This window comes from Cyrtonyx montezumae, unplaced genomic scaffold (assembly GCF_038088225.1).
Source record: "Cyrtonyx montezumae isolate F1298 unplaced genomic scaffold, pur_monq_1.0 scaffold_12, whole genome shotgun sequence".
NCBI lineage: Eukaryota > Metazoa > Chordata > Aves > Galliformes > Odontophoridae > Cyrtonyx > Cyrtonyx montezumae.
The window spans coordinates 1,222,372-1,248,868 of NW_027071848.1; the positions used below are offsets into that span (position 1 = coordinate 1,222,372).

The 26,497-nt window shown below is 42.4% G+C and overlaps 1 protein-coding gene across 1 annotated transcript in view; it reads right to left on the bottom strand.

The window, feature by feature from the left end:
• RSF1 (remodeling and spacing factor 1) overlaps positions 1 to 26,497 on the bottom strand; it is a 51,743-nt gene that overhangs the window by 4,840 nt on the left and 20,406 nt on the right. Inside the window, exons 3-14 of the mRNA XM_065729918.1 lie at positions 22,750 to 22,842; positions 22,233 to 22,438; positions 20,314 to 20,471; positions 14,517 to 16,240; positions 12,754 to 12,951; positions 11,464 to 11,568; positions 10,001 to 10,080; positions 6,454 to 6,508; positions 5,633 to 5,742; positions 3,033 to 3,100; positions 1,723 to 1,930; positions 483 to 706 (exon numbers count right to left, since the gene is read on the bottom strand). Coding sequence (XP_065585990.1) covers positions 483 to 706; positions 1,723 to 1,930; positions 3,033 to 3,100; positions 5,633 to 5,742; positions 6,454 to 6,508; positions 10,001 to 10,080; positions 11,464 to 11,568; positions 12,754 to 12,951; positions 14,517 to 16,240; positions 20,314 to 20,471; positions 22,233 to 22,438; positions 22,750 to 22,842 — 3,229 coding nt within the window. The remainder of the gene's footprint in view (positions 1 to 482; positions 707 to 1,722; positions 1,931 to 3,032; positions 3,101 to 5,632; positions 5,743 to 6,453; positions 6,509 to 10,000; positions 10,081 to 11,463; positions 11,569 to 12,753; positions 12,952 to 14,516; positions 16,241 to 20,313; positions 20,472 to 22,232; positions 22,439 to 22,749; positions 22,843 to 26,497) is intronic.

The following is a 26,497-nucleotide window of genomic DNA, read 5'->3' on the forward strand; positions in this document are numbered from 1 at the left end:
AACTGCAACATGATCACTGTCTGCATGTGAAATACACGCTCTGTACAACTGAAAAGTTGACTGCAGCAGAAGGAATCAAGTTTTCCACACAAGGTGAGGGAAAATATTTCTTTCAGAAGAAGCTTTTTCGAAGTTATTCAGTGGGTCTTTAAGTACATATGAAGAATATTTTTGCCTCCATCCTTTGTATTCTGTGCAGTCATGTTCTAAACAGACAGTTATGGGAGAGCTGAAATGGTCCACAAAGGACGCAGCGTAACAGGAGCATGCATTTAAATACAGACTTACTTTAAATGCACTTAGTAGCTTCCTTCAACACTCACAGCAGAACAAGCAGCAAACAGCTTCACAGCAAGAAACAAAGATGACATACACTTCACCAAGGGAACCAAAACCACTAGTGTGGCAGGAAACTGAGACTTCCACTCTTCCTCTCTCCAGCACAAACTGCTCCATACGTTTAAAAGACCACTTATGCTCACCAGATTCTCTGCTTGAGTTGTCCTCGGAATCTTCATCTTCATCATCTTCAGAGTATTTTTTCTTGACTGTTTTCCTTCGTAGCCGCCTGCTTTGCCTCATGGGCCTGGAGAGGTGTCGCCTGGATATGCGGGCGCAGAACTCGGAGTCGCTGTCTTCGTTTGATGGTGGGTCATCTTCACTTTCGTCCAGGTTTTCCTCTGATATAACAAACTCATCCTGAGATCTGTTCAAAGAGAGACCACAAACAGAGAGATCTGAAACAAAGGATCGAAACCGTCACCCCCACTTGGTGAGCAAGTAACAGATGCAAAGCAGGCACCCAACAAAACTGCACGGATCTTACAGAAATGATGTGCACTACAAATCCAGAGCGAGCAAACGGCCATCACTGACATGGAGATTCTGTCCTCTCTTGGAAGATAGCTTTACAATGCATGACATTACACAACAGATCAGAACAGTGGGTGGAAATGAAAGCTCCAATCGCAGATGGGACATTTTCAGCACATTCTGCTTGACTATCCAGCGTGCCACTGGAAGTTCCTTGACGTGGTCATATGTGAAAAGCAAAGGTCAGGAGATGTTTCCATCTGCATCGTTCAGATTACCCATAAACTCAGTACACTGACTGTTCCACTGGTGTAAAGCTTTAAAAGCTCAACTATGTGAGGAAAATCTAAAAGTATTATTATTTTTTTTAACATTAGGTATTTCCCAGTCTGAAAGATAAGAAATTCCAAGGAAAAATTAATTTCACTGAGCCAAAGCAATATTCCTTCAGCCTCCAAAGCTTCCCGTGACACACATTCGTTTTCTACAGTGTAAGTCTCTGCTTTCTAAAAGATAAGGTTTGAACGCAGCCAAAGAAGAGCTGATTCCAGAACCCACATTCAAGTTTTGTACGCTGGGGAAATGGACAGATTTTACTTTCCTGATTGATAAATGGCACCCAGGACAAATAAAGGACATATTTTCAGAAGAACAACCCACCTCACTTTAGCTACATCTCTGTCAAGGGTAAGTTTTGCTTAAAATGGACGTTGGATGGTTGCAGCGCATGGATTTGAAGTACACTTCTTCCAGCACAACTGTATTTATCTAAGCCAGGAGTACTTGTGCTGGCACCGTGCAGCGGTGTTCCAGATAATGTCCTCCTAATGACCATCCTAAGGGCACTGCAGAGTCACAGGAACCCACAGCAGCCAGTGACTCGTGGGAGAAGCAAAACTGGAGACCTACCCGTCACTGATCTTAAACTCATCCTCGCTCTCTTCCTCGTCCAGATTGCTGTCACTATCCAGGTCGTTCAGTCGCCGTCGTTTCTTGCGCCGTGCTGCAGCTGCCCTTTGGGGTCGCTTGTTTTCTTTCCTTTCTTCTTCTAGGATTGTGGAAATGTCTTTTCCACGATGACCTGTGATATTAGACATGTCTTTGCCTCTGCCAATGCCTGAATTCAGTGATAGAAAGACGAAAATAAGAACAGGTTTATTTTTGGTTGAATTTTGCTCGTATCTTTCTTCCAGGCCTATGGCTTCAGATTATTTTCTATAACAGAATAATTGTTTGGAGTCTCATTCCTGACAGACACAGCCCTGGCTGTGGTCCCTGGGAAACACTGAGGTCAATATAGAAGACAGAAGGTAAATGTTGGCATTCTGCTACTGAACCACAAAGCACATCATCCCCCAGCGTTGGTGTTTTCTGAGTAGGGAAGATATCAGAAAATACCTCTTCTTCCTGAGGCCTTCATACTCTTTTTGGGAGTTTTGGAAGCATTTAAGCTGCTGCTTGGCCAATAAGTGGCCTTTAAGAAAAACTGGTTTTACTGCTGAGATTTAAGTTGTATTTATTAATGTCTTGTATAACACACCCACAGACAGCTGAGTTTCAGATTGTCTGCGTACACCCGCTGGCCTTATGAAAACTGCTGTCTGTCTAGAGATGCCAGAAGCCATACCAAGAAAGGGATTAAGTTTCACAGCAGTTCTCTCCACACAAGCTAAGGTGGTGCAGAAGCACAGATCCATCAGTCTCAAGTCCTTTGGAAGATCTCTTTTGGTCCCTGTCGTGCCTTACCAAGCAGCAACGATTGTAACTGCACTTCATTCACGTACAACTGAGACACGCTCACAGATCTGATTAACACTTTCAAGATGCAATCTTCAAAGGGTCCAAATGTGGCCCAGTTTCTGAACCCAGTATTTACAGGTGTCAGATGTCAGTGGTGCTAGCTGCCACCCCACTCTAAAATTCAAAATTAATCTTAAAAACTGTCCTGTCACGGTTATTCATTGTATTCATATATTAAACCATGCACGAGCTGAATTTAACTATCAACACCAGATGCTTTTTGTCATCTTCTGGCAGCTTGGCGTGGCCATTTCCAAGGGAAATTATTTAGTATGTGTTTTTCTGAAGGTGCAATAGTAAGAACTGTAAATTATACAGTGTAAGGGAGAGGACTCTATTTGCTGCCTGCCACACCAAAGGACATCTGGTCTCAATCTTTGTACCACCATCGGAATGAAAAGCAAACATCACAGACATACCTCCTCCATCAGCTTCCTTGATGTCATCTTCAATTGCCTCATCAATTGCCTCATCAAATTCATCAAACCTACAAGTAACAACTTTCGTTTATAACTTTGTATGACATTATAGAAACATAGCCCAAAATCTAAAACTGCTTTAGGAAAGCTCGCTGCACAGGTAACGGGACACATAAATGACAAGGTCACACAGACAATGGGCCAGACACGTGAGAAACAGCTGTTTTCTAAAAGATATGTTGATTATTTCTATTTGTAAGCAGAGTATTTATCACTGACAGACCTTTTGTACACATGAACTGAAAAGCACGTCCGTTTTCCATGATGCGCCGCTGAATTTAACGATGGATAATGTGAGAATTATCTGAAATAGTATCAGTGGCACTTTTCACACCAAACATTAGCATTTCCTTCACACCTTTTATAGGGATGACATACACACTGCCAATTTGCAGAACAGACTTCCTGGAAAGCACCTATTAAAGCCAAGGGATAATTATTCACCCTGTCGAAATTTGCCTTGAGAATGTGCTTCATGTGGCTTCATTTCTCCTGGCAGTAATTACACCTTATGGATCTGCAGCACTCTGAACACACGAGATGTGTGTACAGAGCTCTTCACAGTGACACACAAATAAACCATAAGGTAATGTTACATAACTAAATGGGAAAAAAGAGAAGCAAAATACTTGAGGATGCTTCTGTGGGCCTGCCTCAATCCCTGTACAATGAGTGGCTCAAAGGGGAACAGTGAATGGAGGAGAAAGGAGCCGGTCCTCCTACACAGAAGATGACTTCTTTAGATCCTTTCTGCAGCTAGGAATTGCCATCTTGTAACAAGGGACTGTTACCTGCATTACCCAAACTCTGCCTTGAGAAATGACCAAGCAAAAAACAGCCCGCATTATCTTTGTAGGAAAGACATTTTGCTTAGGTTATTTTTTCCTTCGTTTCTCTGTTTTTAAAAGAGAAATGACTGCTCATTGGACTGCTCATTTCATTGGAGATTTGGCTCGCCAGTCACTAAAGAAAGATTACAGGTATGTTTATCTCTGTCCTCCATTGAAACCTCCAGCAGAAGAAGATAAAGATAGATTTGATGTTACTCTATAATCCAACAGCTGCCATAAAACACCTTTTAAAATGAGGTGACTGACTGCTGTCTTTCTGTACATCCCAAGAACAACTGCACGTCACATTCAAGGCAGCTTTACACAGTAAGGAAGTAACTGAAATTATTCCATCAGTAAGACTTGTCCCACATTACTCAGAGGGCTAAAAAAACAACACCTTTAGAATGTGAGAAATCACTTACTGCTCTCAAATCACAAATAACCTGAAATCCAACGTGGGCTGACAACTGCTTGTCAATTAGGTGTAATGGCACATCATTTCTGCTGCTGCTGCTTTATTAAGAAAGCAGGCTTTTGCTAACCTCCTCACAAAAGGAAAGCACAGATGACAAAAAAGGAACTAACCTGTCTTCAGAGAACCAGAACGCTACACAATACAGATTGGTCTGTAAGCACAAGGAGACATTTAGCATTTATTGTCCCCCTTGGAAGGAAAGCATGCACAGTTCTCACTGACACTAATAGGACTTCACTGCAGACAAACAGATCTGAAGTGACACACTGACGTGTGCAATATTTTCACCAGCTCAAAGTTACGTGTGTGATGCAGTCTGTGAGACAGACTGACATTTTCTATCAAAGATTGATTTTCAGGAGCAACATTACAATAAACATTATTTCCAACAACAGTTATTGCCTCTCCACAACGTGTGTCCTGCTGAAGTTGTGCCAGATATCCTACAGGTCAGACTGTCCTCACCTGGACAGATGCTGCCTGAGTTGTCACGGGCATAGCAGCAAATCTAATCGTGCCCCTGGCATCATGCACCTTATAGAAATATTTAATTTCACAAGCCAGCAGTGACATTTTTGTTAGTGTGGCTTCTGCTGTTAATACTGAAAGTTACAGAAACTCAGCAGCTAAGTAAGGTCAGGCTGAGTTTGCTGAGCAAGCTGCAAACCCAACACAAAGCTCACGTCTCTCCTCAGAGGCACAACCACACCGAGTTTAATCATGGCTATTGCTGGAAGGTTTTGGAGGTTGTAATGTTCTCATTTATTATGGTAAAGGTCTACACAGAACCAGCACTGTGGGAAAGGCAAGACTCCTTATGTTCTTAATGCAGCTGAGACAGAAAACACAAGCTCTCAGGCAGCAGTACTCTTCTCCAGTCCCCAAAGAGAACTTGAGGCCTTTAGACAGAAGCAGAAGTTCTCCCTTCCAACAGAAAGCAGAGGTGTAATCCACCTGCTTTAACTTAGTGCAGGAGCTGTAATAGCACCAATTCTTTCTCCAGCATCACTGAACAGAGTACCACGTGTTCCAACTTTTTATGCATCCCGTTTTCAATATACAAAATAATAGGCACCTCCACTTCACAAACATCCAGTGTAACCAGGATTCAGAGGAAAGAACACACATCAATTTGGCCTGTCTTTTAAATGTAGAAGTGTGCATGAGGAGCAGGATGCTGACTGAGCAGGGAAACGATGGTCTGCTTCATTTTTGCTTTACAAGCTGCCCACCTGTAGCTGATGCATTTCCGGGTTCTGGTAGACCTCCTTTCCAGCAGCTTTGATTTGTGCTTTTTGGAATCTTTCTTTTTTTCTTCCTGACCTTCGGGGATTTCTGGCTCCTGTTGACACAGGACAGAAGTTTTGTTTTAAACTCTCATGGAGGGAAGAGATGCCATAATTTTGGATGAAGGCGTTTGGCTGCGACACGAAGAAAATCACTTGAAAATCACAGAATCATCTTAGAATCACAGAAAATATATTCAAGAAGTGAGAAAAGGGTGATCTCCAAGTGAACAAAAATGGCTTTTTTCCTTTTCTGTAAAGGGAAACTATGTAGGAACATGTTACTACAACACAAAATGTTCACAGCTTTTCAACAAATATAACTTCAATAAGCATTTTTTTTTTGAGGGAAAAATGTTATGCTTCTGATAGGAACTACCTCCCACCCCTGTCAGCAGCCAGAAACACTCATCTCCCTCCATTGCTTCTAAAGGAGGGCTATGACAATTAGCTCAGGCATAGACACCAGAGTTAATTAAACTGAAACGTATCCTTCCAACCCACAGAATGGCAATGGATTCTAATGGCAACCCAATCTGAATGGGGGAAGTAGATTGTGAGGTTCTGCACTGATGGAGGGCTCCAAAGCCCCTTGGTTTCTCTGCTGAACTGAAGTTCAGAGTGAAATGAAGGCCCTAGAATTGTTCCTGTCCTACATGTACACTGATCTTTCTTTCCAAGATGCTCCTAGCACTTCTAACACCTCGTTCATGAACCTTCTTCCTTGAGAAGTGCAGAAAATAAACAACACAGTCACAGTCACTTACCTGTGGTGGAATGATGTTCTCAATGCTGATACCCACGTACACCAGTCGCTCTTTTCTTTAGGAGAGAAAAAGAAAATAAGTTCACAGAAAGACTGTGGATATTGAAAATCACGCTGCAAGCAGCACCATAACCATCCCAGGAGGATGCACCAAGTGAAAAGTTATTACTGTTGGAATTACATATTAAATCCCACGTGATTATGTTTTCCTGTACGAATAATGTAAGTGATTTCCAAGTTCTCACAGACACCAGTGTTTGAAGATGGCAGGCACCACAAACATTGAGTTTTGATGTAAAAAGCTATTAAAGAACAACTGGAGAACACCAGTATTGGGATCAAGATAATGCTACCAAACCCACGATCACCAGGAACCTGAAGGCACTGAAAATGGGAACTGAAAATCACCCTGATCCGGAAAAATTAAAAGAAAACAAGATGTGATACAAAAAAAGACAAGTGCCAAGTTCTAGATGTGAGCAGGGACTATCACCTTGAGAAACCAGGGAGCAAACAACTGCCTGTGTAGCAATGCTTTCCAAGAGAACAGCCTGAATGAGGATCAATAGTCCAGCTGCTGGAGAGGTAACACCATTTCATAAGGATGCATGGACCAGAGAACAGTCTGCAGGATAAAGAAGACATTCCTGACTAAGCTGGCAGGAATTACTGAAGTGCAGTGATTTCCTGCTGGGAAAGGCTGAAGAAGCAGGGACAAGTGGTCCAGAGAACCAGGAGAGAGAACAGTGATCCAATATAGGAAAAAGTACTGTCAAGAGAAGTAGGCTGCCTTTATTGCCCACAGCAGGTAACAGGATTCAGTCCAAGTAAGTAAAATCGAGTTTAGGCAGTAGCAGCAAGCTTAGCTGAGCAAGCATCTGCTGCCATCCAAATCACCATGGGCACACGTATGGCTGCTGGCCTCCTGTGGGACATCAGTTCCCCCCATGATGCCTCAGATGTCCTAGCACCTCTCAAACAGCACAAGGTGCTGATCGTTGGGCTCAGTACACAGTCTATAATCTTTTCCATGAACGTGAGAGATAATGTAAACCAACAAAGATAACAGTGACCCTGCAAGGACCCTGAAGTGAGCCATACCTCAACAGATCTAACATTATTTTGAGTAAAAGTAGTTCAGAACACAGCTGCTGCAGGACAGCCCCACGCAGGGACAAGGAACGAGATAGCTGCCACAAGACCTCCAGCTTTCAAGATCCAGTGAAGCATCACCACGGTTGAAACAAAATAATGCAAGAACCGATGCTAAGCTCTTCTGACCTTTTGAGATAAAGATGAACGGAGCAGAATCAGACTTCTGCAGTTACACTGCGTAGCTGCATTGAGCAGGCACCCCATCACAATGGACTTGCAACAGGATGCATCAGGCACACAAGTCAACCCAAACACTCCCCCATCCCTGGAGGTGTTTATGGCCCTGGGCGACCTCTTCTAGTGACTGGGCAACCTGATCACCCCAGCCTGCAGCAGGGGGTTGGAATCAGACGATGCTTGAGGGAAGTAAAAATGGATTTCAGGTTATTTTAAAGCCAGAAAGACCATAAGCTTTGACAACTCTGTATCCTCTCTAAATAGGAAGTGTTGGTTTTCTGTGAAAGTAACTGCATCCTACTACAGGCCCTCCAAAATGACAGATCAAAAGAAATGGTCCTCGTCCACCCTGAGCACTGTGAGATTGGTTGGATGAGCAGAAAAGAGCAAAGTCATTTTGTTCCAAAATCATGTCTAAGGCAAGGAATACAACCCCTAAAATCAGAAAGGAACTAAACATGAAAATATTTTAATATACAGCAAATGTCTTTGATGGTCTCTTCCATTTTTTCTTGTAATGAAAAACATGAAGAGACAGGAAAGATAAGAAAAAATCAGCTGGGAGCAACTGAACAAGCACAGCAGTGTCACCAGCTCAAAACCCAACACAGAATCTGATAACAGTGCCAAGAAGCTGTTAAGTGTGAGTGCCCGTGATGAGACATTGTTCCCTTTCCCAGCAGAACAGACAAGAGGTACTGTGATCTTATAGGAACATCAGTGTTTCTGTGCCCCAAACAACCAACTGGAATTTATACACCAATAAATCAGAACAGACTGTCGTTTCCTCTAGCACAATTCTTGCTCTCTTCGGCCTTTCCACCTGGCAGTTTACTAAAACACACCACCATTAGGCTCAAAAACTTCAGGGCTTAATCTTCGTGTCCCAAACTCATTTCTCTCTTCTTAAAAGAAACCTTTTGTGGTGTACAACAGAACACATTGGGTTAATTCGGAATGAGGATCCGATGGCAAAATGGTTGTGAAACATCTGCTTCAGACCCTGAAGACTGCTACAGTGCTGACTGTGTGCTCTCCTGTAACGCTGACAAAGCCATATTCCCATGCAGTACCAGTGATTTCAAAGAAATACGACAGAATGGAAAAAAATCGCACTCCAAGTAATGGTTGCCAGCAGAATATTTACCAAAGTAGGACCCTAATGAGACTTCCCACCATAAAACAGAGCAGCAGACACAGTTCCTCTGTGTCCCATACTCCTGCACAGATGGAGGTTGTGTGTAAGCCAAGCTCTCTCACAAAAACATCTAATTGCTTCGTTCCCAAAGCTACAAAATCACTAATTGGCAAACCAAGGGTAATTTTACTACAGTGCAATCTAGATCCGCTCTGAGCAGAAGCTGGGAATAGTTGGTACCTGATCTGCCACTATCACTGCTGTTGCTACAACAGCAGTCACAAACAGGAGCTCTGAAGGAGGCTGAACACAAACACAGACCCTGCCCCGTGTGGTATCAGTGTCATGCTCCAGACACAAACCTGCCCAATTACTGTATTTAAAGGGGCTTCATCCTCAGGTGAATTTTGCCTTTTAAGACACAATTCATGCAAAATTGTGTTTAATAATGTGCACAGATGTTAAGAAATGTTACTGAGCACGTACGGTCTAACAAGCTGTATGCTATACAAACTGTTTCATGTCCTTCTTTCCCAGGTTTGAAAACTGCAGACAGGATGTTCCAGGCAGTGAGGATGTTGCCCAGAAACACAGCAGACTGGTTTGCACTGAGCCTTTGGAAATGGCTGAACAGTACTCAGCTGCACTATGGCGATTGCATCACCTCGTAAAACAGATGAAGTTTAACAGAACCTAAAGCAACAAGACTCAGAAACCACATTAACCTGGATTACCTTTAAACCAAAGGCAGGGTTAACCTTGCTGTGAGGATATTTACACGTGGATGACAGTATTACTAACACATGCAGCCGAACCAGTGATGAAAACCACCTCAGTACAGCTGTGGGAAAGCTGTGATTGCTGCCTGATGCCCCAACCTGAGTTTAATGCAGATTTACTTATTTATCTTTTCTAATTACTGTTCGTTTCCACCCTTCTTGCAAGCCCTCCCACCTCTGCACCGTCAGTAACCACTAATGAGTGGGAAGATAAAACCAGGCTCGCCGTGTCCCAGTCTCCAGCTTCTTTTAATGTGTGGACAGTCACAGCAGGCTGTGAACACACCCAGCAGCAGTACCTGCGTTCTGCACGCTCCTTCTTTTTTAAGACGACATCCAGATCTTGTAGTTGTTCTTCTAATTTCTCACAGAGCAATTTCTAAGGGAATGAAACACAGGATGAGTTTCGTTCGGAACCGTTTCCATCTCCTGTTCAGACACTTCATGCAACTATTTCTCTACATGTCACTGTAATAAGCACAAATGAAGCTGTGTGTTAACAGCAGTATCTGTTATTTATCTGAACCTCTGGAGAGATGTGAGTCTATGGACACCACAGACAAAAGCTACAGGTATACAAGCACATTCCAGCACCGTTTTTTAACCCAGTCTTTTAACCATGTCTCAGAATGCCATTTAATATTCCAGGAGCCATGTGCAAAAATGACTTTTTATGGACAAGTTGGGCCTTGTTTCAAGTCCATGCCCTCATCACGCTCTTTCCAAGGACGACCATCACATTTTTCACAAATCTGTTATCCTGCATGTTGAAAATTACTGAACAGCAACCAAGCAAGGAGATGCCTTAACTGCAAGCAGTAATACAGAACTGTATAAGGAAGAAAACGTTCCCACCACTCAAGGTCATGACTGCTTAACCCAAACTACTTCTCAGAAGACAAGTGAATGCACGAGGCAGCCGTGCCATGCCACGGTCAAGGTGGCAAACTTTTTGCAGATCAACAGCCATTTTGACAAAGGGTTTTTCTAAAAGGAAGGAAGATCTGAGATCTTCAGGCAGACTATTCTGAACACGTGCACAGGATGGTTCCCCTTTCATTGAACAGGAGCAGCACTGCACTCACTCTGGCTTATCCTTCCAAGCATCATCACTTCAATTCCTGCTATTTAGATAATCTTTAAATTAAACCAGATATACGCACTACATTTAATTTATGAATTATTTAGAAGCACCTTCTAACCTTTGAAAAACTCTCACACTTGTCTGGTACTCAACAGGGACAACACTGGCTCTCCCAGTAGATTCTAGCCAGAATTGGCAGCTTTCTCTACCATCTTCTGAGCAAGTGTCTCTGAAGAAGGAAGAGCAATTCATAAAAGCTCTTTGCTTTGGTCACTGATTATTGTTTGCTGGATTTACTGATCCTTAAGGCTCCCTTCCAACTTGAGAGATTCTATGACCCTACACTTCCCCCCTCCTGGATGACATGATGCTTCTTTGGGAAAAAAATATGGCATAATATTCTTAATACTACATTATTCTTGAAGTAGTTTAACAAATATAGGGAAAAAAAACCCAAACAGCAATATGCAGCATTCGTCACTAACAGGAGAAAGAAGAGGAAAGGAAAACCATCTCATAAAGCTCAGTTTAACTACTGGCTAAGGGCATCCCTACAATGCATCACTGTCTGCTTTGTAACAGATAAAAAAGAGGAAAGAAAGAAAGAAAGAAACTGTTCAACTCCCAACAAATCCCTACAACTGCAATGGAGAAAGTAAAGTGGAACAAGAACCATACGTGCTGGCAAGGTGGGCAGAACCACTCTCCATCAGGGATTATCATCAAAGGAGGGCGAAGGCAAGCTGTGTGGTATCCGCTGTCACAGGAGTCACATAACAAAATCTGTTGGAACAAAACAAATCACAAATATCTTTTGGCATTCACAATGTGTAACAAGCTCCAGAACTATTTTCCCTGCCAACACAGAAGCACTTCATAAATACATTGGACTGTGCCAAAACCGAAAAAAATCCTGAATCACTTATCACTAGATGTTTCCAAGGCCAGGGGTGGCTTTTTATGAGCAAGTTTATGTATCACAGCTTTCCACTATAGCACCAGATTTCATCTTGTGCTGAGTTGCCTCAGAAGGACAGCACTACTGGATTACACAGACTGCGTACCCGTGCTATGGAATCCCGTAATGCTTTCCAGACCCTGGACTAAATAGAAAACTGCATCTGGTCAGGATGTGGTGGGAACTGTTTTCCCCGTGCACGCACATCCACATGAGGGAAACATGGCCACGCAGGCCAGGAGGCAACCACAGCAATCTGAGGCAGTTTTCTCAGCTGGGGGTGTTCTTATGTCCAGGGGGGTAGAGACAAAGACACACAGACTCTCTGGGGTACACAGAACTAGGCAACTATTGGGATTCCTCCTTAGCTGGGTACAACTCTTTCCATAAAGACTGAGCAATAAAGCTCACATGAACTGTGTGATTATCTGGTGAAATACTCCAGCACCCTAATGTTCTAACTTTGTCTCAGCCATGCTGGGATGTCTGTCACAAGCCTGAAAATATGCTCATTTTGTGGACTCTCAGCAGGGCTGTATATTCAGATTTCCCACTTAATCAGAGGAATCTATGATGACACGTACTACCAATGAACCAGGACCACAAATATCAGAAGCACTGAAACCTCATTAGCCTCTTTCTCTGTAGGATTTTGCTGTATCCAGTCGTCAGATTGACTTTATCCAGCTGGCACAACCACGTAGCTCCAGCCATGTCAGAAGATACATGGAGCAGTTTTTTATTGTTATTTTTTTCAGTCTTGTCTCCTCTGTATTGTCCGAAGTTGCAGGAATAACCCCGAAGCCTCACCCACATTACTCCTCATGTGCTATGTTGTGTTCTACCTCAGAAAAGGCATTTCAGAGATGGCAAACAAAAGAAGTAATTTTCTTCTCATTAAAGGTTCACCAAAAAGACAGAGGGTATTCTACACACAGCCACTCCAAAGACCTTCAGACACTCCTCTAATCTACTATATTGATATACAGAAGCTTTCCCCCAAAGCCTACCAGCTCAGGGTGGTTGGGAAGGCCACACTTCTTGCATGGTTCATCGTCGTCAGCAGGTGCAGCTTCTTCTTCCTCCTCTTCTTCCTCTTCCTCCTCTTCATCAGAGTTTTTTTCACTCTCTGAGCCTTCACTTTCATCATTGCTTGAGTATTTCCACCTGCCACGTGTTCGTGTACCCGTCCACCGAACTTTGCTTCTCTGAGTGATACCATTTCAAAGAGAAAACACAAAGGAAACTTACAGTTTCTTCCTAAATCCTAAAAGATATCCGTCTCCACAGTAAAGTGATTCACCTCAATCAGAACAGTAGCAATAAATTTGCAAGAGAACACTCCAATGAACAAACACCTTCAATGAGCCTTCAAGTTCAACAGGATACTACTAAAGGAGAAAGCTACACATCTAACTGCACGGAGAAATTTTCAAGTGAGATTTCAGACCAAAAAGAGATCAGCAACTGAGGCCCTTCCACTCTGAAAACGTAACCTTGTCAGTGAACACGAAGTAACCACGTGTCTTACCAGTCACTTATTTGGACAGTATTTTAAGGACTAGAAAAATAACTTCTGTTATCTACTACATGCGGTGTTACGTTTTATCAGAGATTTGTTTAAAATTCTGGACAAAAACCAGAATTCAATACACCAAACAGATGACAAATTCAAGTTCTCAAAATATATTTTGCTCTCCAGACACTGAAAAAGGAAAATACCCTTTCTAGGTTTCTCAGCTCAAAACACTTTTTTGTTTATGACCACGTCACTTGCTGATCTGAACCACCTCAATAAACTAAAAGGTACAAAATATTCTATTTCTTCTTCAGGACACACTCACACCACAGCAATACACCATGCTGGTAGAACTTCATTTCAGGTTCTTACCACTACCTTCCATCTCCTTAGTGTCGTCATTATTCACTCAGTAGAAAACTGTACTTCAAATCACAGAGTCACAGAACTGTAGGGGTTGGAAGGGACCTCTAGAGGTCATCAAGTCCAACCCCCCTGCCAAAGCAGCTCCCAGCCCAGGTTGCACAGGTAGATGTCCAGGTGGGTCCTGAACGTCTCCAGAGAAGGAGACTCCACCAGCTCTCTGTGCAGCCTGTGCCAGTGCTCCATCTCTGCACTGTGAAGAAGTTCCCACACACATTTGTGCAGAACTTCCTATGCTTCAGTTTGTGTCCATTTCCCCTCATCCCATCGCCACACACTGCTGAGAACAGTCTGGTCCCATCCCTTTGCCTCCAGAGATATTTACAGACATGGATCAGATCCACTCTGAGTCTTCTTCTCTCACAGCTGAACAGGCCCAGGTTTGCAGTACACGAAAGAACTGCTGAATATGTGAGTGTTGCTAAAACTACGTGAACAATAAGGAAATGTACAGTACTGAAAAGTGAATAGGATTTCAAGTTGATACAAAAGAGCATACTTCAAAATACAGACTGCTTTTTCCTCCGTCTCCTCCAGCCATGCAGTCAGACTGACTCAGGTCTGAGCACAGCATTCTTTGAAGAACTCACTTGGGTTGACTTGGTCTCCTTTGTTTCACTTACATAAAAGTTTTTAGAAGCTGCTCAGTCAACAGATATTAGCAGTCTCTCTGTGGTGTTTTTAACTTGGTGGATTCCACTAACCAGACTGCAAACCTAGCTTCATGCAAAAACTGACCAAGGGGAAGGAATCCTTAATAATTCTTAACATAAATGCACATTCTGCTATTAGGAAAGACTGTGGCAATCCCAAGCAGTAAAACTATATTACCTTGTTCACCTTAGAATTTGACTCCTTCTCTTGTTTTTTTGCATCTTCTTTCCTTTCCTGCTTATGTGCAGGTTTCTCCTCTTCCTCCTCCGTTCGTTTTTTGTCAGATTTCTGATCCCGAGTCTCCACAACTTTCGGAGTAGGCTTAGATATTCTTGGGGATCTCCTTAACGTGCGGCCAGCAGTGACGTCTTCCGGTGGTGTTTCTGCCTTTCTCTTCCTGCTGGAGATCCTGATGGTTAATTTAATCCCTTCTTTCTGTCTTTCAGAAGTTATTTCTTTATTATCAGTTGCGCAGCTTTCTTCTTCAGAAACTAGTTTATATTTAAATTTGCTTTTAGGCGTTGGGGAATCCTTTCTACTCTCGGAGGAGTCCTCTAGATTGGACGCATGGGCACCATCTGATCCCTCTGGCTCTGGCTTGGCAGCTTCAGGCTCTTCCTCTGGTTTTTCAGGGCTGGATTTTTCTTCTTCTTGGCTCTCCTCAGGGAGAGCAGGTTTAGCATCAGAGCCTTCTGCTTCCAAAACAGACTTCTCATGAGTAACAGGAGAAGAAGATGGAGGGGGTGTCTCGGCAGCTTTGGGAGAATCAGGTTTCTCCTCAGGCTCACTCCTACTTCTCAAAGTCTCTTCCTCAGAGGGCGCAGGCTTGGGCAGATCTGCAGCAGCAGATGTGTTTGTGGGCTGCTCCAGCTTCTCTGAACATTCTTTGGGTGGCGGCAGTCTGTCCTTTTTGATTATCGTGGCTAGTTTCTCTTCGGGATTTTTGGCACAGTCTTCAGAGTTTGAAGATTCTTCCACTACCATTTCAGTAGCTGGACTGTCAAGGGATTCTTTTTCCACAGGACTAGATTCTTCCTTTAAAGGCACTTTCTGATTTGAAACCTCAGAGACCACAGCCTCTAGCTCTTTCACCACAGTTACAGCATTTTTCTCAACCTCACACGCTTTTATGATTTTACTAACAGAATTGAGGGAGTCCGACCCCTTTTCCCCACTTCTACCATTTTTCTCTTTTAATGAGCTGCTGTCTTCCTTTGCGCCGACAGAGTGCTCTGACCTATTGTTTTGTATGACACTTGGGGTTATTTTTTCACTGCTAACCTCTCCATTTACCAGCACTTTCCCATCAGCACATAAAGCAGTGATTGTAGGGACTCTCTTAAAAGTTTCCTCCTCTGGTTTCCCCTCTTCCTTCAAGACATCCTTTGTTGGAGTCACACATTTACATAGGGACCCCTTTATAGGACTGTCGTAGTCATCAGTCAGCTTGATCTCTCGCTTTTTAAGAGGTATTTTTGCCTGCTGGTCATTTTTAAGTTTCTCACTTTCTTCTACAGATTTCTCCACAATTTCCTGAGGAGTTTTGACATTAACACAAAGTTCTAACCTCTCTGGCTCATGAACTGCCATTTTGTCAGTAGAACTTTTTACTTCCTTTAAGTCTTTTGGTTCTGTTTTGTTTTCCTTCACCTCTACTTTAACAGGCTTGACATTTTCTTTAAAGGAGTCACTTTCTTCTCTGACAGTTTGTTTCTCTTCGTTGTACTCCGAAGGCTTCTCTAATTTTACTATTACTGGCAATTTTATAATTTCTTTTTCTTCAGCCTTCTCAATTTTCATCATGCTCTCATCCTCTTTGACCACAGGAAGAGGAAGACTTTCCAATTCCTTCGACTGTTCCTCCTCCTCATCTTTTTCTTCTTTGATTTTTAATTGGCTTTCTGTTGACAGAGAAAAACAACGATGAAACAACCAGGGGACCTACAGGATTACAAATAGCATCCATCAGAACGATGGTTTATCTACAAAAAATCAACAGCCCAAAGCCCCCTGCAAATAAATATTCTCTCTTGGAATTACTAAGAGTCTGACTTGTCTCAAGCTGTCATTAAAACAGGAGGTTGCCAATTTTTAAGTACAGAATCGCTGTTTGGGGGGAAAAAAATGTTTTAGAAGATAACATATTAATTACATACCAAGATAAAACTAAATTTCAGAAGCTTTCAACAGAATTCTATGCTTATCCTCCTCCATACCACTCAGTTCCCTCTTCAGTTGTACAATACCTTCAGAGAACAGATACAGAAAACCTAAGCAGAGTGTGCAAGAAGCATCAACTCTCAAGAAATCTCAATTGAGTTTCTGATTTTGTTTTCACAAAGCAGACCATGCTGTAAGATTCCGAGTTCTTCAAGTCAGATCCCACACACAGTCATAGGATGGCTCAAATTGGAAGGGACCATAAAGCTCACAGAGTGCCAATGGGCAGGGTTGCCACCCACTAGATCAGGGTGCCTGGGAGACTCAGAGCTCTTCTGGTACTCATATGAATCAGCTGCCTGTTTGCACACATTTTTATCTCAAGAAACATCTAACCATTGTATTTCAACGTTTCAGGGGAAAAAAAAAGAAAAACACAACAGAATTCACCTGGATCCTCTATTCTTAGGCAGTGACTACATCTTCTATGTACAATCAAATGCATGTAACAGATCGTATTCTACACTCGTGTCTTTTGCCACTTCTAAGACAAACATGCACCAGAAAATCCTGCAGGGCCTAAAGAAGTAGATCATGCCTGCTTTGCTTATGCAATTTTGGATCACTGGGGCTCAAAGAACAGTTGCAGCATTCAGAAGAAATCGTATATTTATTCTGTTGTTCTGTATTTCAGCTGATCATTCATCATTACTGAAGCTACTTAACATTTCAGGTGTTATTTTGCCACGCTTTTTGAGTCAGCTAGGGACAGAGCTAATTAGAAAAGGCAAAGATGATATAGCACAGGTAGTGTAACAGCATCTTCTACCATCTGGAAGACGTTAGGGAACGGGTGTCACAATTCCAAACAAAGCCACGTTTTCTTTCTTCTACCTCGCCCCTCACCCTCCTCACTGGTGTGATTCTTTTCCAAGCTGAGAGCTTCCCAGAGTGATTACCAACACGCAGGGCAAGTACGTGAACCAATTACATTTAGAGATAATAAAAATGTTACAGAAGAAAAGAGTGGTGAGGAAGCACTCACACATTTCACAACGTTCCTAAATACAAAGCACGCATCCAAATACGGCTCAGCAAGCATCGCAAGGTGAGCAATGCATCTCCAGGTGCAACAGATGCATCAGAAGCAATATCAGTTTGAAGGCTGAAGGATGTTCTGTTTTCCCTTCACTGAGGTAATCACCATTTGAGCTCTTGTAACATTAAAGCTGCCTCCCTAAAGACACCTGTTGGTAACTGACAGTGACATATTCAACGTGCATGTATTCTTCCACCCTCTCTTCCCTTCTTTCTGGATAAACTTAGTTGAGCCATTTCCTCCCATCACCTTCTTCCCAAACTAACATCATCCTCCAAACCTCTCCCTGTACTAATAAACCAGTGGCTGCTCTAAGACCCAATTCTTAACTCTCCCAAAAGCACTTCATATGCCACAATGACTCTTAATGCTATTTGACTCCAGCAGGCTAGCTTAAAAAAAAATCAAGCACTGGATCCATTTATTTCTGAATGAATGACTTTATGCTACTTGGAAAGCTGTCAAAGCAGCTTTCAGCCCTCCCAATAAATTCTCACAGTACCTTTGCAGGGCTTTAATACATTCCTAGAATTTGAGGATAGTTTGATAACTAATAGGAAGAATGATTAAACTCAACTGAAATGATCCAAGTGCTGCTCTGTGAGTGTGTGGGCTGCAATCAAATCACAGCACGTGCAAATAATGTAATTAATCATTACGTCTGTGGGACTAGTGCCTGGGAGTGGTTCTGCATGCCACTGGAGTCAGTGACACAGGAGTCTGCAAAAGGACTTCAGGACTTGTCTACATCAGAGACTGTATTTAAGACGCTCTAAAATGGATTTCTATAGTTCAGTAAAATCACATTCAAAGCAGAGGTCTTGATTTCATGATTTAAGCTGGCCTGACTAATTTTTAGTGAGACAAAGGCAAGATCAGCACTCTGTAGAATGAACTCTGCAGTATGAGTTACCACATAGATCATGTTGTCACTCACATGCACAGGGAGACGTTGGAAATGTCACAGGGAGACAATTCTCCCGGTGTTTGTCACAATTGACTGCAATTTCTCCACTTGCTTTTTAATGCTTCCAAACTCAACTTGTATATTGATCTAAATGTTTCATTTCCTTCTTCCATTCTACCATATGTTTGTTGCAAAGAATGGGAATGAGAAGTGCTTCTCTTTGATACTCAGAACCAGAACAGATCTTGGTGATTTTGTATATCCAATTAAAAGCACAGAACCACAGAATGGCAGAGGTTGGAAGGGACCTCAAGAGGTCACCGAGTCCAACCCCTCTGCTAAAGCAGTTCCCTACAGTAAGTGACAGGTGTAGGTGTCCAGATGGGTCTTGAGTATCTCCATAGAAGGAAACTCCACCACCTCTTTGGACAAGCTGTTCCAGAGCTTCATCACCTTTACCATGAAGTTCTTCTTCCCCATGTCAGTACAGAACTTCTTATGTTCAAGTTTTAGGCCATTACTCCTTGCCCCATCGCTACACAACACTGAGAAGAGCCTGACCTCACCTATTCACCTCTCACCTCCCTTCAGTCCTCCTCTCAGACTTCTCCCCAGGCTGAACAGGCCCAGGTTACTCAGCCCCTCCCCATATGGGAGGTGTCCCAGGCCCCATATCATCTTTGTGGCCCTCCGCTGGACTCCTTCCAGGAGATCCCTGTTGTTTTGGAACTGTGGAGCCCAGAGCTGCACACAGTAGTCTAAATGTGGCCTCACCAGGGCAGAGTAGAGGGGGAGAATCACCTTCCCCCACCTGCTGGCCACGCTCTTTTTAACACACCCCAGGTTTCCATTGGCCTTCTTGGCCACCAGGGCACACTGCTGGCTTGTGGCCACCCTGCTGTCCACCAGAACCCCCAGGGTCCATCTCTGCTGAGCTCCTCTCCAGCAAGTAACAGATTAATTCAACACATTTGAAGAAATACATTTTAACACACTGGAATCTTAAATTCTGTTTCTGACCGAGCAACTCTTTTCTTGCAGTTTAACAAAATGTTAACCACCAGGCAGTAACTGGGATAAAATTACTTGGAAGAACAAGATTTAGCTTTTCATAATCTAAGAAAAATCTTGCAACACAAAATATTTCAGGCTGATACTAAGTAAAACCAATGCACAAACCACTGACTCAGGCAAGATATTTAATATGTGCAATGACATGATAATAAGGAAGGAAAATGGGTTCTTTACTAGCAAAAATAATATGGTGGAGGCAGCTCACAACCACTTCATGTTTATAATTTTTGTATTTCAAATTGTTTCAACATAAGCTTATGCCTTCTGGAGAAATCATGCAGACTGTGAGGAAAAAGCCTGTACTTCTGATTCAAACTTAACAGTGAAAATAAGTAACATACACAGTGTTGTACTGATTTCAATCATGGCATTGCACAAAGATTCATTTTCTTTTTGAGATTTTAATGATATCAGAACAGGAAAAGTTGGGCAACAGTTGGATGCTCCACAAAAACATACAACGACAAATCTTTACAATGCTATACAAAACTTACAGCATAAATAAAATTAACTGGAAAACAATTTATACATACCCCTCTATTTATAAATATAGCTCCTGCATCTAAATATGCACTAGAAGTTCAGTAATATTTACCAGCATTCATTTGATTTACTATAAACAGAAATGTTTTTTGTTTGAAAGGGTCCTAATCTAAAACAGTAACTTTTAATCAAGTTGAAAATTCTGACACAGCCACAGCACAACATTTAAAATGTGAGAAAAGGCAGAAAACCTTGTGCAGATGCTTCTTCACCCTTTTTGGTGTCTTCGTCTTCTATACTTGGGCTTTCACGTGATGAATTCTCCTGCTGAGAATTGTTGTTTTTCAGCAGGGCAGGATCAATTTGTGCTTTCAAGAGCTCAAGGGTCTCAGCAAGCTCATTTCGGTTTCTGGATGACGGAAGGAAAAACATATTGTCTGATAAGCCACTTACTCACTCACCCCAGAGGGATTCATTAAAAATAAACAAACACCATCTGTTTAAATGAACACTGCCCTGAAAACCTTAGACATGAGCATAGTCTGACCAGAGCAGCTGCAATTTTGCTTTCAGAAATTTTCCAGCTTATCCATACCACAATAAAATCACTTTGTTTTGAAGGACTTTATCTATCCAGGCTCAAGCCCTGATGGTCTGGATGCAAGCTATTATGCATTATTCTTTTATTCATCATTCTCTGACCAATTCTCACTGGCTTATCTTAGCAACTTCTTAACGTATTTAGGAAACAAAGATGTCTAGAGGGCTCCAGCTACTTGTGCATCTCTATGTGCTTCAGCATCAGTGCATTTTAACTCCTTACACTGGATATCTAACTAGATATCTAACTCACATCTCCTCCCTTTCAAAGTCAGTGTACAACGATTAGATTCAAAGAGTTTGACAGAAAAAAGACTGGAAGTGCATCGAGGCTGACACCGAGAAGTACACAGGTTTAAAAGGATTTCAGATGTCATCATGCATTACTGCATGTTTCCCAGGTAAGTGTGAGTGTCAGAACTTGCCCAGAGGAAGTCTGATTTCCTCTGCTTTTGGCATTGATCCCTGGAGTCCAGAGTGCAGGAAAAAAGACAAATGCTGTTCACCAATTGGTTGCCTTGTTTAGATGCATTTCCTTTATTCACCCACAACAGCTGTCTAAATTTCATTGGTGGTAAGCCTTATCACTTTGTGGCCCACTGACTGTGGTTTACAACATTCTGTATGAGTGCTCTGGTTACTAAGGTCTGGATATGTAAGCAAGCTATACAAATTAAATTAAAAATTACATAAACATACAAATTAAACAAATTACTGAAATTAATCATATATATTTTTTATTTTCTAACTTCTTCAGATCAACTCTTACATCTCTATGTATTAATTTAGTCAGAGTTGATGCTGCTGTGCACTGTTTAAAATTGTCTTGGGATTAATCAGCCAAAAGAAAGGTAAGTTTACATGGAGGTAAACTAAAAACAGACAATGGCTAGATATGAAAAGAAATTTATGTAGAACTAATTATTTTTTCATTAAGAAAGGATGTAACCAGAATCACAAAAATCCATAAATCTAAGGCTAAAATATCAATAAAATATTATTAGACCACTGTGAAGCTACAGGGACCAAGGGGCATGGAGTTGTGCACGTGCCACTCTGTATCACCATCATGTACCTCAAATTCAGTTATCCATGAGCTGAATTCTGCTCCAGAAAGGGCTCTGTACCCGTTTGGATGGTCAGCAATGCTTTTAGTTCCACGAAGTTCAAATTACAATGTAATCCTCACAAGAACAAAACTTAAAATGGGCAAAAGTTAAAGAGGCAACAGTTCATCTCCAAAGGGAGTAAAGTAAGCATGTCAGGAGGCAACATGGAGACACTGTCCTCAATAAAGTTTGCTCTTGGTATCCTTTCCATTTATCCTTTATAGTCTGATAGAGCATAGAACTCATTAGCTATTATGCACAAATCACTGAGACATGTCTGGGCCTATTTTTTCACTAAATCACACAAGTGCAGGCAGAATATCCCACTGTCACATTGCTGTGAGAAATAGAGACTGAGTGAAATGTATTTCTGAACCCCGGTCACATACAGCCACAAGAATCCCACCCTTCAAAACACAGGAAAAAAAAAAAGGGAGAGGAAAAAATAAAAAAAGGAATACCTAACAATGCATTTCCATGTGGATCCATCCTGGTCATCCTGTTCTTCTATGTACATCCTGACATTATGCTCTTGATCCAGCTGATACCAGTACATCAGTCCATCCTTGTCTCGACCAATAGGCTGAAGGCGCATGGCATCAGCATCCTCCTCATTGATTATGTTTTTGAACTTCAGATTGTCATCAAATTGACATTCACAGAGATACTGAAAAGAAACGAGAGAGGAAAGAACGTTAAAACACAAAAACAGAGAGAGAAAGAATACATGCAAGCATGAGTATGAAAAGTATGCATGTTGAGTATGAAAAGTATGCATGTAAAGCACGACACTGTTTGGGCCTGTCCCACTACAAAGAACAGCACTCCTGTTCGAAGCCTAGCTCCACATTTAACACATCCACGTAGGGGTCAGCCAAGTGAAACCTGCAAGATGCTTCTGTGAGTGAGAAAGTCAGAACTCTAAGATATTCAAGCAAGTAAGGAAAAAGACATTTTGAAACTCAGTTCAAAGCATACCTTCAGAATCCCCAGTTTGCATTCGACACTCATTTCTAAGTATCCTTTTTTTTCCATCTCCCAGGCCCAAGTGCTGTTGAATTCTTGGCATATCTGTCACAAAGAAAATACTGAGATTAGCAGGGTTAATGGATAAAAGTAACTTTAAACTTTTATATTAATAGTGCCTTACTGTACTAAAACTATACGTGATGCTGTCAGGACTGTAAGTCAAAAAGCCTTGAACAAAAACAAAAAATAAAACTGGGATAGGTCAGAGAGCACTGGCAAACCTCCATGGGAGATTATATCACTACAGTGCTGGTATCAGCTGCCCTACAACTCTTACATTCGGAAGCACAACTCTGAATTGTGAAGTTATTCTCATCTTTGCTGCACAAAATCTGACACCTTTTTATTGCTGTCTACTTAGAAAATAACTTCTTGAGTAGATATCTCAGCATATCTTTACAGCACTTAGCACATCAGCTGCTGAGCTCTCTCTTGGGATTCTGCTGTCCTACAACTGCACTGCACATAAAGGAGACCTACACTCTGCGTTGTGGCATTACTGGGCATAACAGCTCAGTCCCTGAGTTGATAAATATTTAAAAATATTTTAAGTACAGCCAGCCTCAGCTTTCTAAAAGCAAATAAGTTCAACACCTTCAAGAGGAAAGAAGCACAGAACATGAAAAAAGCAGCAAGAAAGGACAAAGACTGAATCACAGGGACCTCTGCTATCAGCAGTGCAGAAAGAATTCTCTCTCCTCCATGAAGAAGTCAAATGTGCTTAAAAGAACTCACGGGAAGGGAAGCATCACAAGCAAAAAAACAGCAGAAGCTCTCAACCAAAGCTGCAGCAGTGAGAACTCCAACCTATTCTGGTGGGAATACCCATTAGGAGGGGGCAGGAGTTCAGCACAGCCACAGCTCCAGTTGAGAATATTTTGAAGTGCTACTGCTGAATCACACCGGTCCAAATCAGAGCCCTCCTGCACTCCAAGCCACAAGGAACCAAAGCTCTGCTGAGCAAACTCAATCAGAACCGTGTAGCCTCCCAGTCACCAAACTACCAAATACATGACGTTATCACTAAGCTACTTAACAACTTGGAAATCACATGTGAAAGCAGCTTTCTCCAGAAACAGAAGCAAAAATGACACTGAATTGCCCCACTGGATGTACTGTAGAACTGGATGTGGGTTACAGCCAAAAGAGGTTGTGCTCTCCCTCCTCTGTCCCCACAGCCACACCACCTCTAGTACTGACACCGGTTCTTCACTGGCCCAAGTGTAAGCTAGTTTAAGTCAGATATAAAATAGCAAAAAACTACTTTGTTTTATTATGGAGAGCTGCTTTTCTGTTGGCTCTGTTTCCTAAACTGGCTCACCCTGAGGTCAGGTAAGGTTCAGGAGTGCCAAGAAAGGGAAACTTGGGACCATGCTTGTCAGCATCAGTGTGCAAATAGGTTGGCTCAGCCACGCCATAAATCACACCCCAACTCTGTGACCTATAGGAACGATGAAGACGTGCTCTGATAACAAGGGATTCTGCAGAGGAGCACTTTTTCCTGCTGTGAGGCTAACACAGGTTCTCCCCTGGCACACATTCTGCTTTCTCCTTCCTTTTCAATACTGGAACACAAAGAACTCTGGGAAACTGTGCATCAAACTGCTGCTCAGGGCAGGTGCCAGTCACCCATCATTGCTTGCTCATTAAGTATGAAAGCAATAATGAGAAGTTTCATGTGCTTCAGAAGCGTATGATTGTCAAAGCAACAACTCAAGAGATGTAAGAGCTGATAAAGCATCTGTTCAGACTGAAACAACTACACTTTGACCATTAAAAACCAGATGATCACCCTTTCTCTTGACAAGAACTGTCACAGCCCTGAACTGCAGATCCCACTGACACAGGCTCTGCCTCAGTATCGGTCTCTGACTTCACAGAAAGGACATTTCCCACCAAACAAAAGCCTGCTGCTCACGGGAACAGCTGCTCTCTGCACACTGAAGAGCAGTGAGTAGCTTCCCACCCTGTGAAAGAGATGTCAAAACATCTCTCCAACGTTTTCAAAGCAGCTCCAGAGGCATCTGACACTTCCTATAACTGCACTTCACACATGCACTTAAACCAAGAGCAAGGTGTCAAACAGCACAGGAGTGTGCCTGGGTGGGACTACCAAGCCCTCAACTCCCACTCCCTGCTGCTAAAACGTGCAGGACAAACCCCTTCTTCACTTCATTCATACACGACCACGTAGGCTATTTGTGCAGGAGAATTTTACATCCTGGAGCCCTACGTCCATTGGCTTCCAAGAAGAACAGTGTGTAGGCAGAACTGAGAGGAGGGAAAGGACTCCCAACTGCAAAGCCCACTTCCTACTCAAACAATGCTGCAGATATCACCCAGGAATACCCTCAATGGTTCCACACATTTTCAATTTTTCCTGGCTTTTGGGACATTTCCCAGTGCTCTTCCTTGTTTTTCTAAACTAATTACACCCTTTCCAAATGGGGTCAAATATTAGCATACCTCTCTAATTAGTTATATACAAATTCCTTTGTTCTCAAGATTCCTTTCAGCCACTGGCTAGAATAAGTACCAAGTTAAATGAAGCAGAAGTTATTACTGCTTACTTGGTCTTAAAGGGGTGGGGGGGGGGCAAGGTTTCCTTACCTACTTCCTTCCTTACCTCCCACCTCACTGAAGGAAGATCTTCCAGACTATTCCCTCATACACTTGTTTTATCCTCATTTTCTGCTTACCACACAACTGCTGCAGTGGGATTTATACGCCCTCTCATCAGGGTTAGGTTTCCACAGCTTGCTGGAATGGCTTTTAGGTATATTAATGGATTTAATACAATGCTGTAACCACAGTACTGGCAATACACAAACACATAGAAGGTGCATACATTATGTTATTAGCTCAGAACAGCTTTACAGCTGGTGAAGAGGTCAGATTTAGCCTCAGGCCCTTCAGCAGGCTGTCCCCAGACACACTCCTGGGTCTCATACACAGCATCATCTTCAGCCTACACAAACCTCAAGGCATATCCCTACCTCAGTAAATTTGGTAGACCACACTGAGGGGGATAAATCCTGACTGGATCTGCTAACATCATTCTGCTGCTACCACCACAATGCTGGATTTCTATGTAAGATGCAACCATGACTGTACAGACAATACTGAGGTCAGGCTGGATGGGGTCCTGCACAGCCTGACCCAGCAGCTGGCAACATGGCCCATGGCAGGAGGGCTGGAACGAGATGATCTCAGAGGTCCCTTCCATCCCAAACCATTCTGTGATCCTGTGATGATTTAAGACCATGTTTTGGCACGTGGAACAAGGCATCTGGAGGTGAAACGCCAAACTCAAAGTTCTGAGCATTTGTCTGTTTTCATTTTCCGAAGCAGTGTGAATTGTTTTAAACAAAAACTATTTGCAAGCAAGGTGCCAATAAAGGCACAGCCACAACTGATGTCCTGAATGCAGAATATGGTAAAACAATGGAATGTTCTATTTTTATGGATGCATAACTACGTTTTAACCTTAGCTGTGCCACTGTGAGCGTGCTGATATCAATCACTGCAATGTTCACATTTAATACGAGCACACGGTTCTGTATGGTTAGTCCTGCATGAGCACCAACCAACTAGTTTTAAAATGAACAGTGACCGTGTTATCTGCTCAATTTAGTTTGTTTGCAGGCTACTAAGCCTGCTTCTAAGACCTTCTTCAGGTCTTGATGCTCAGGAAGTT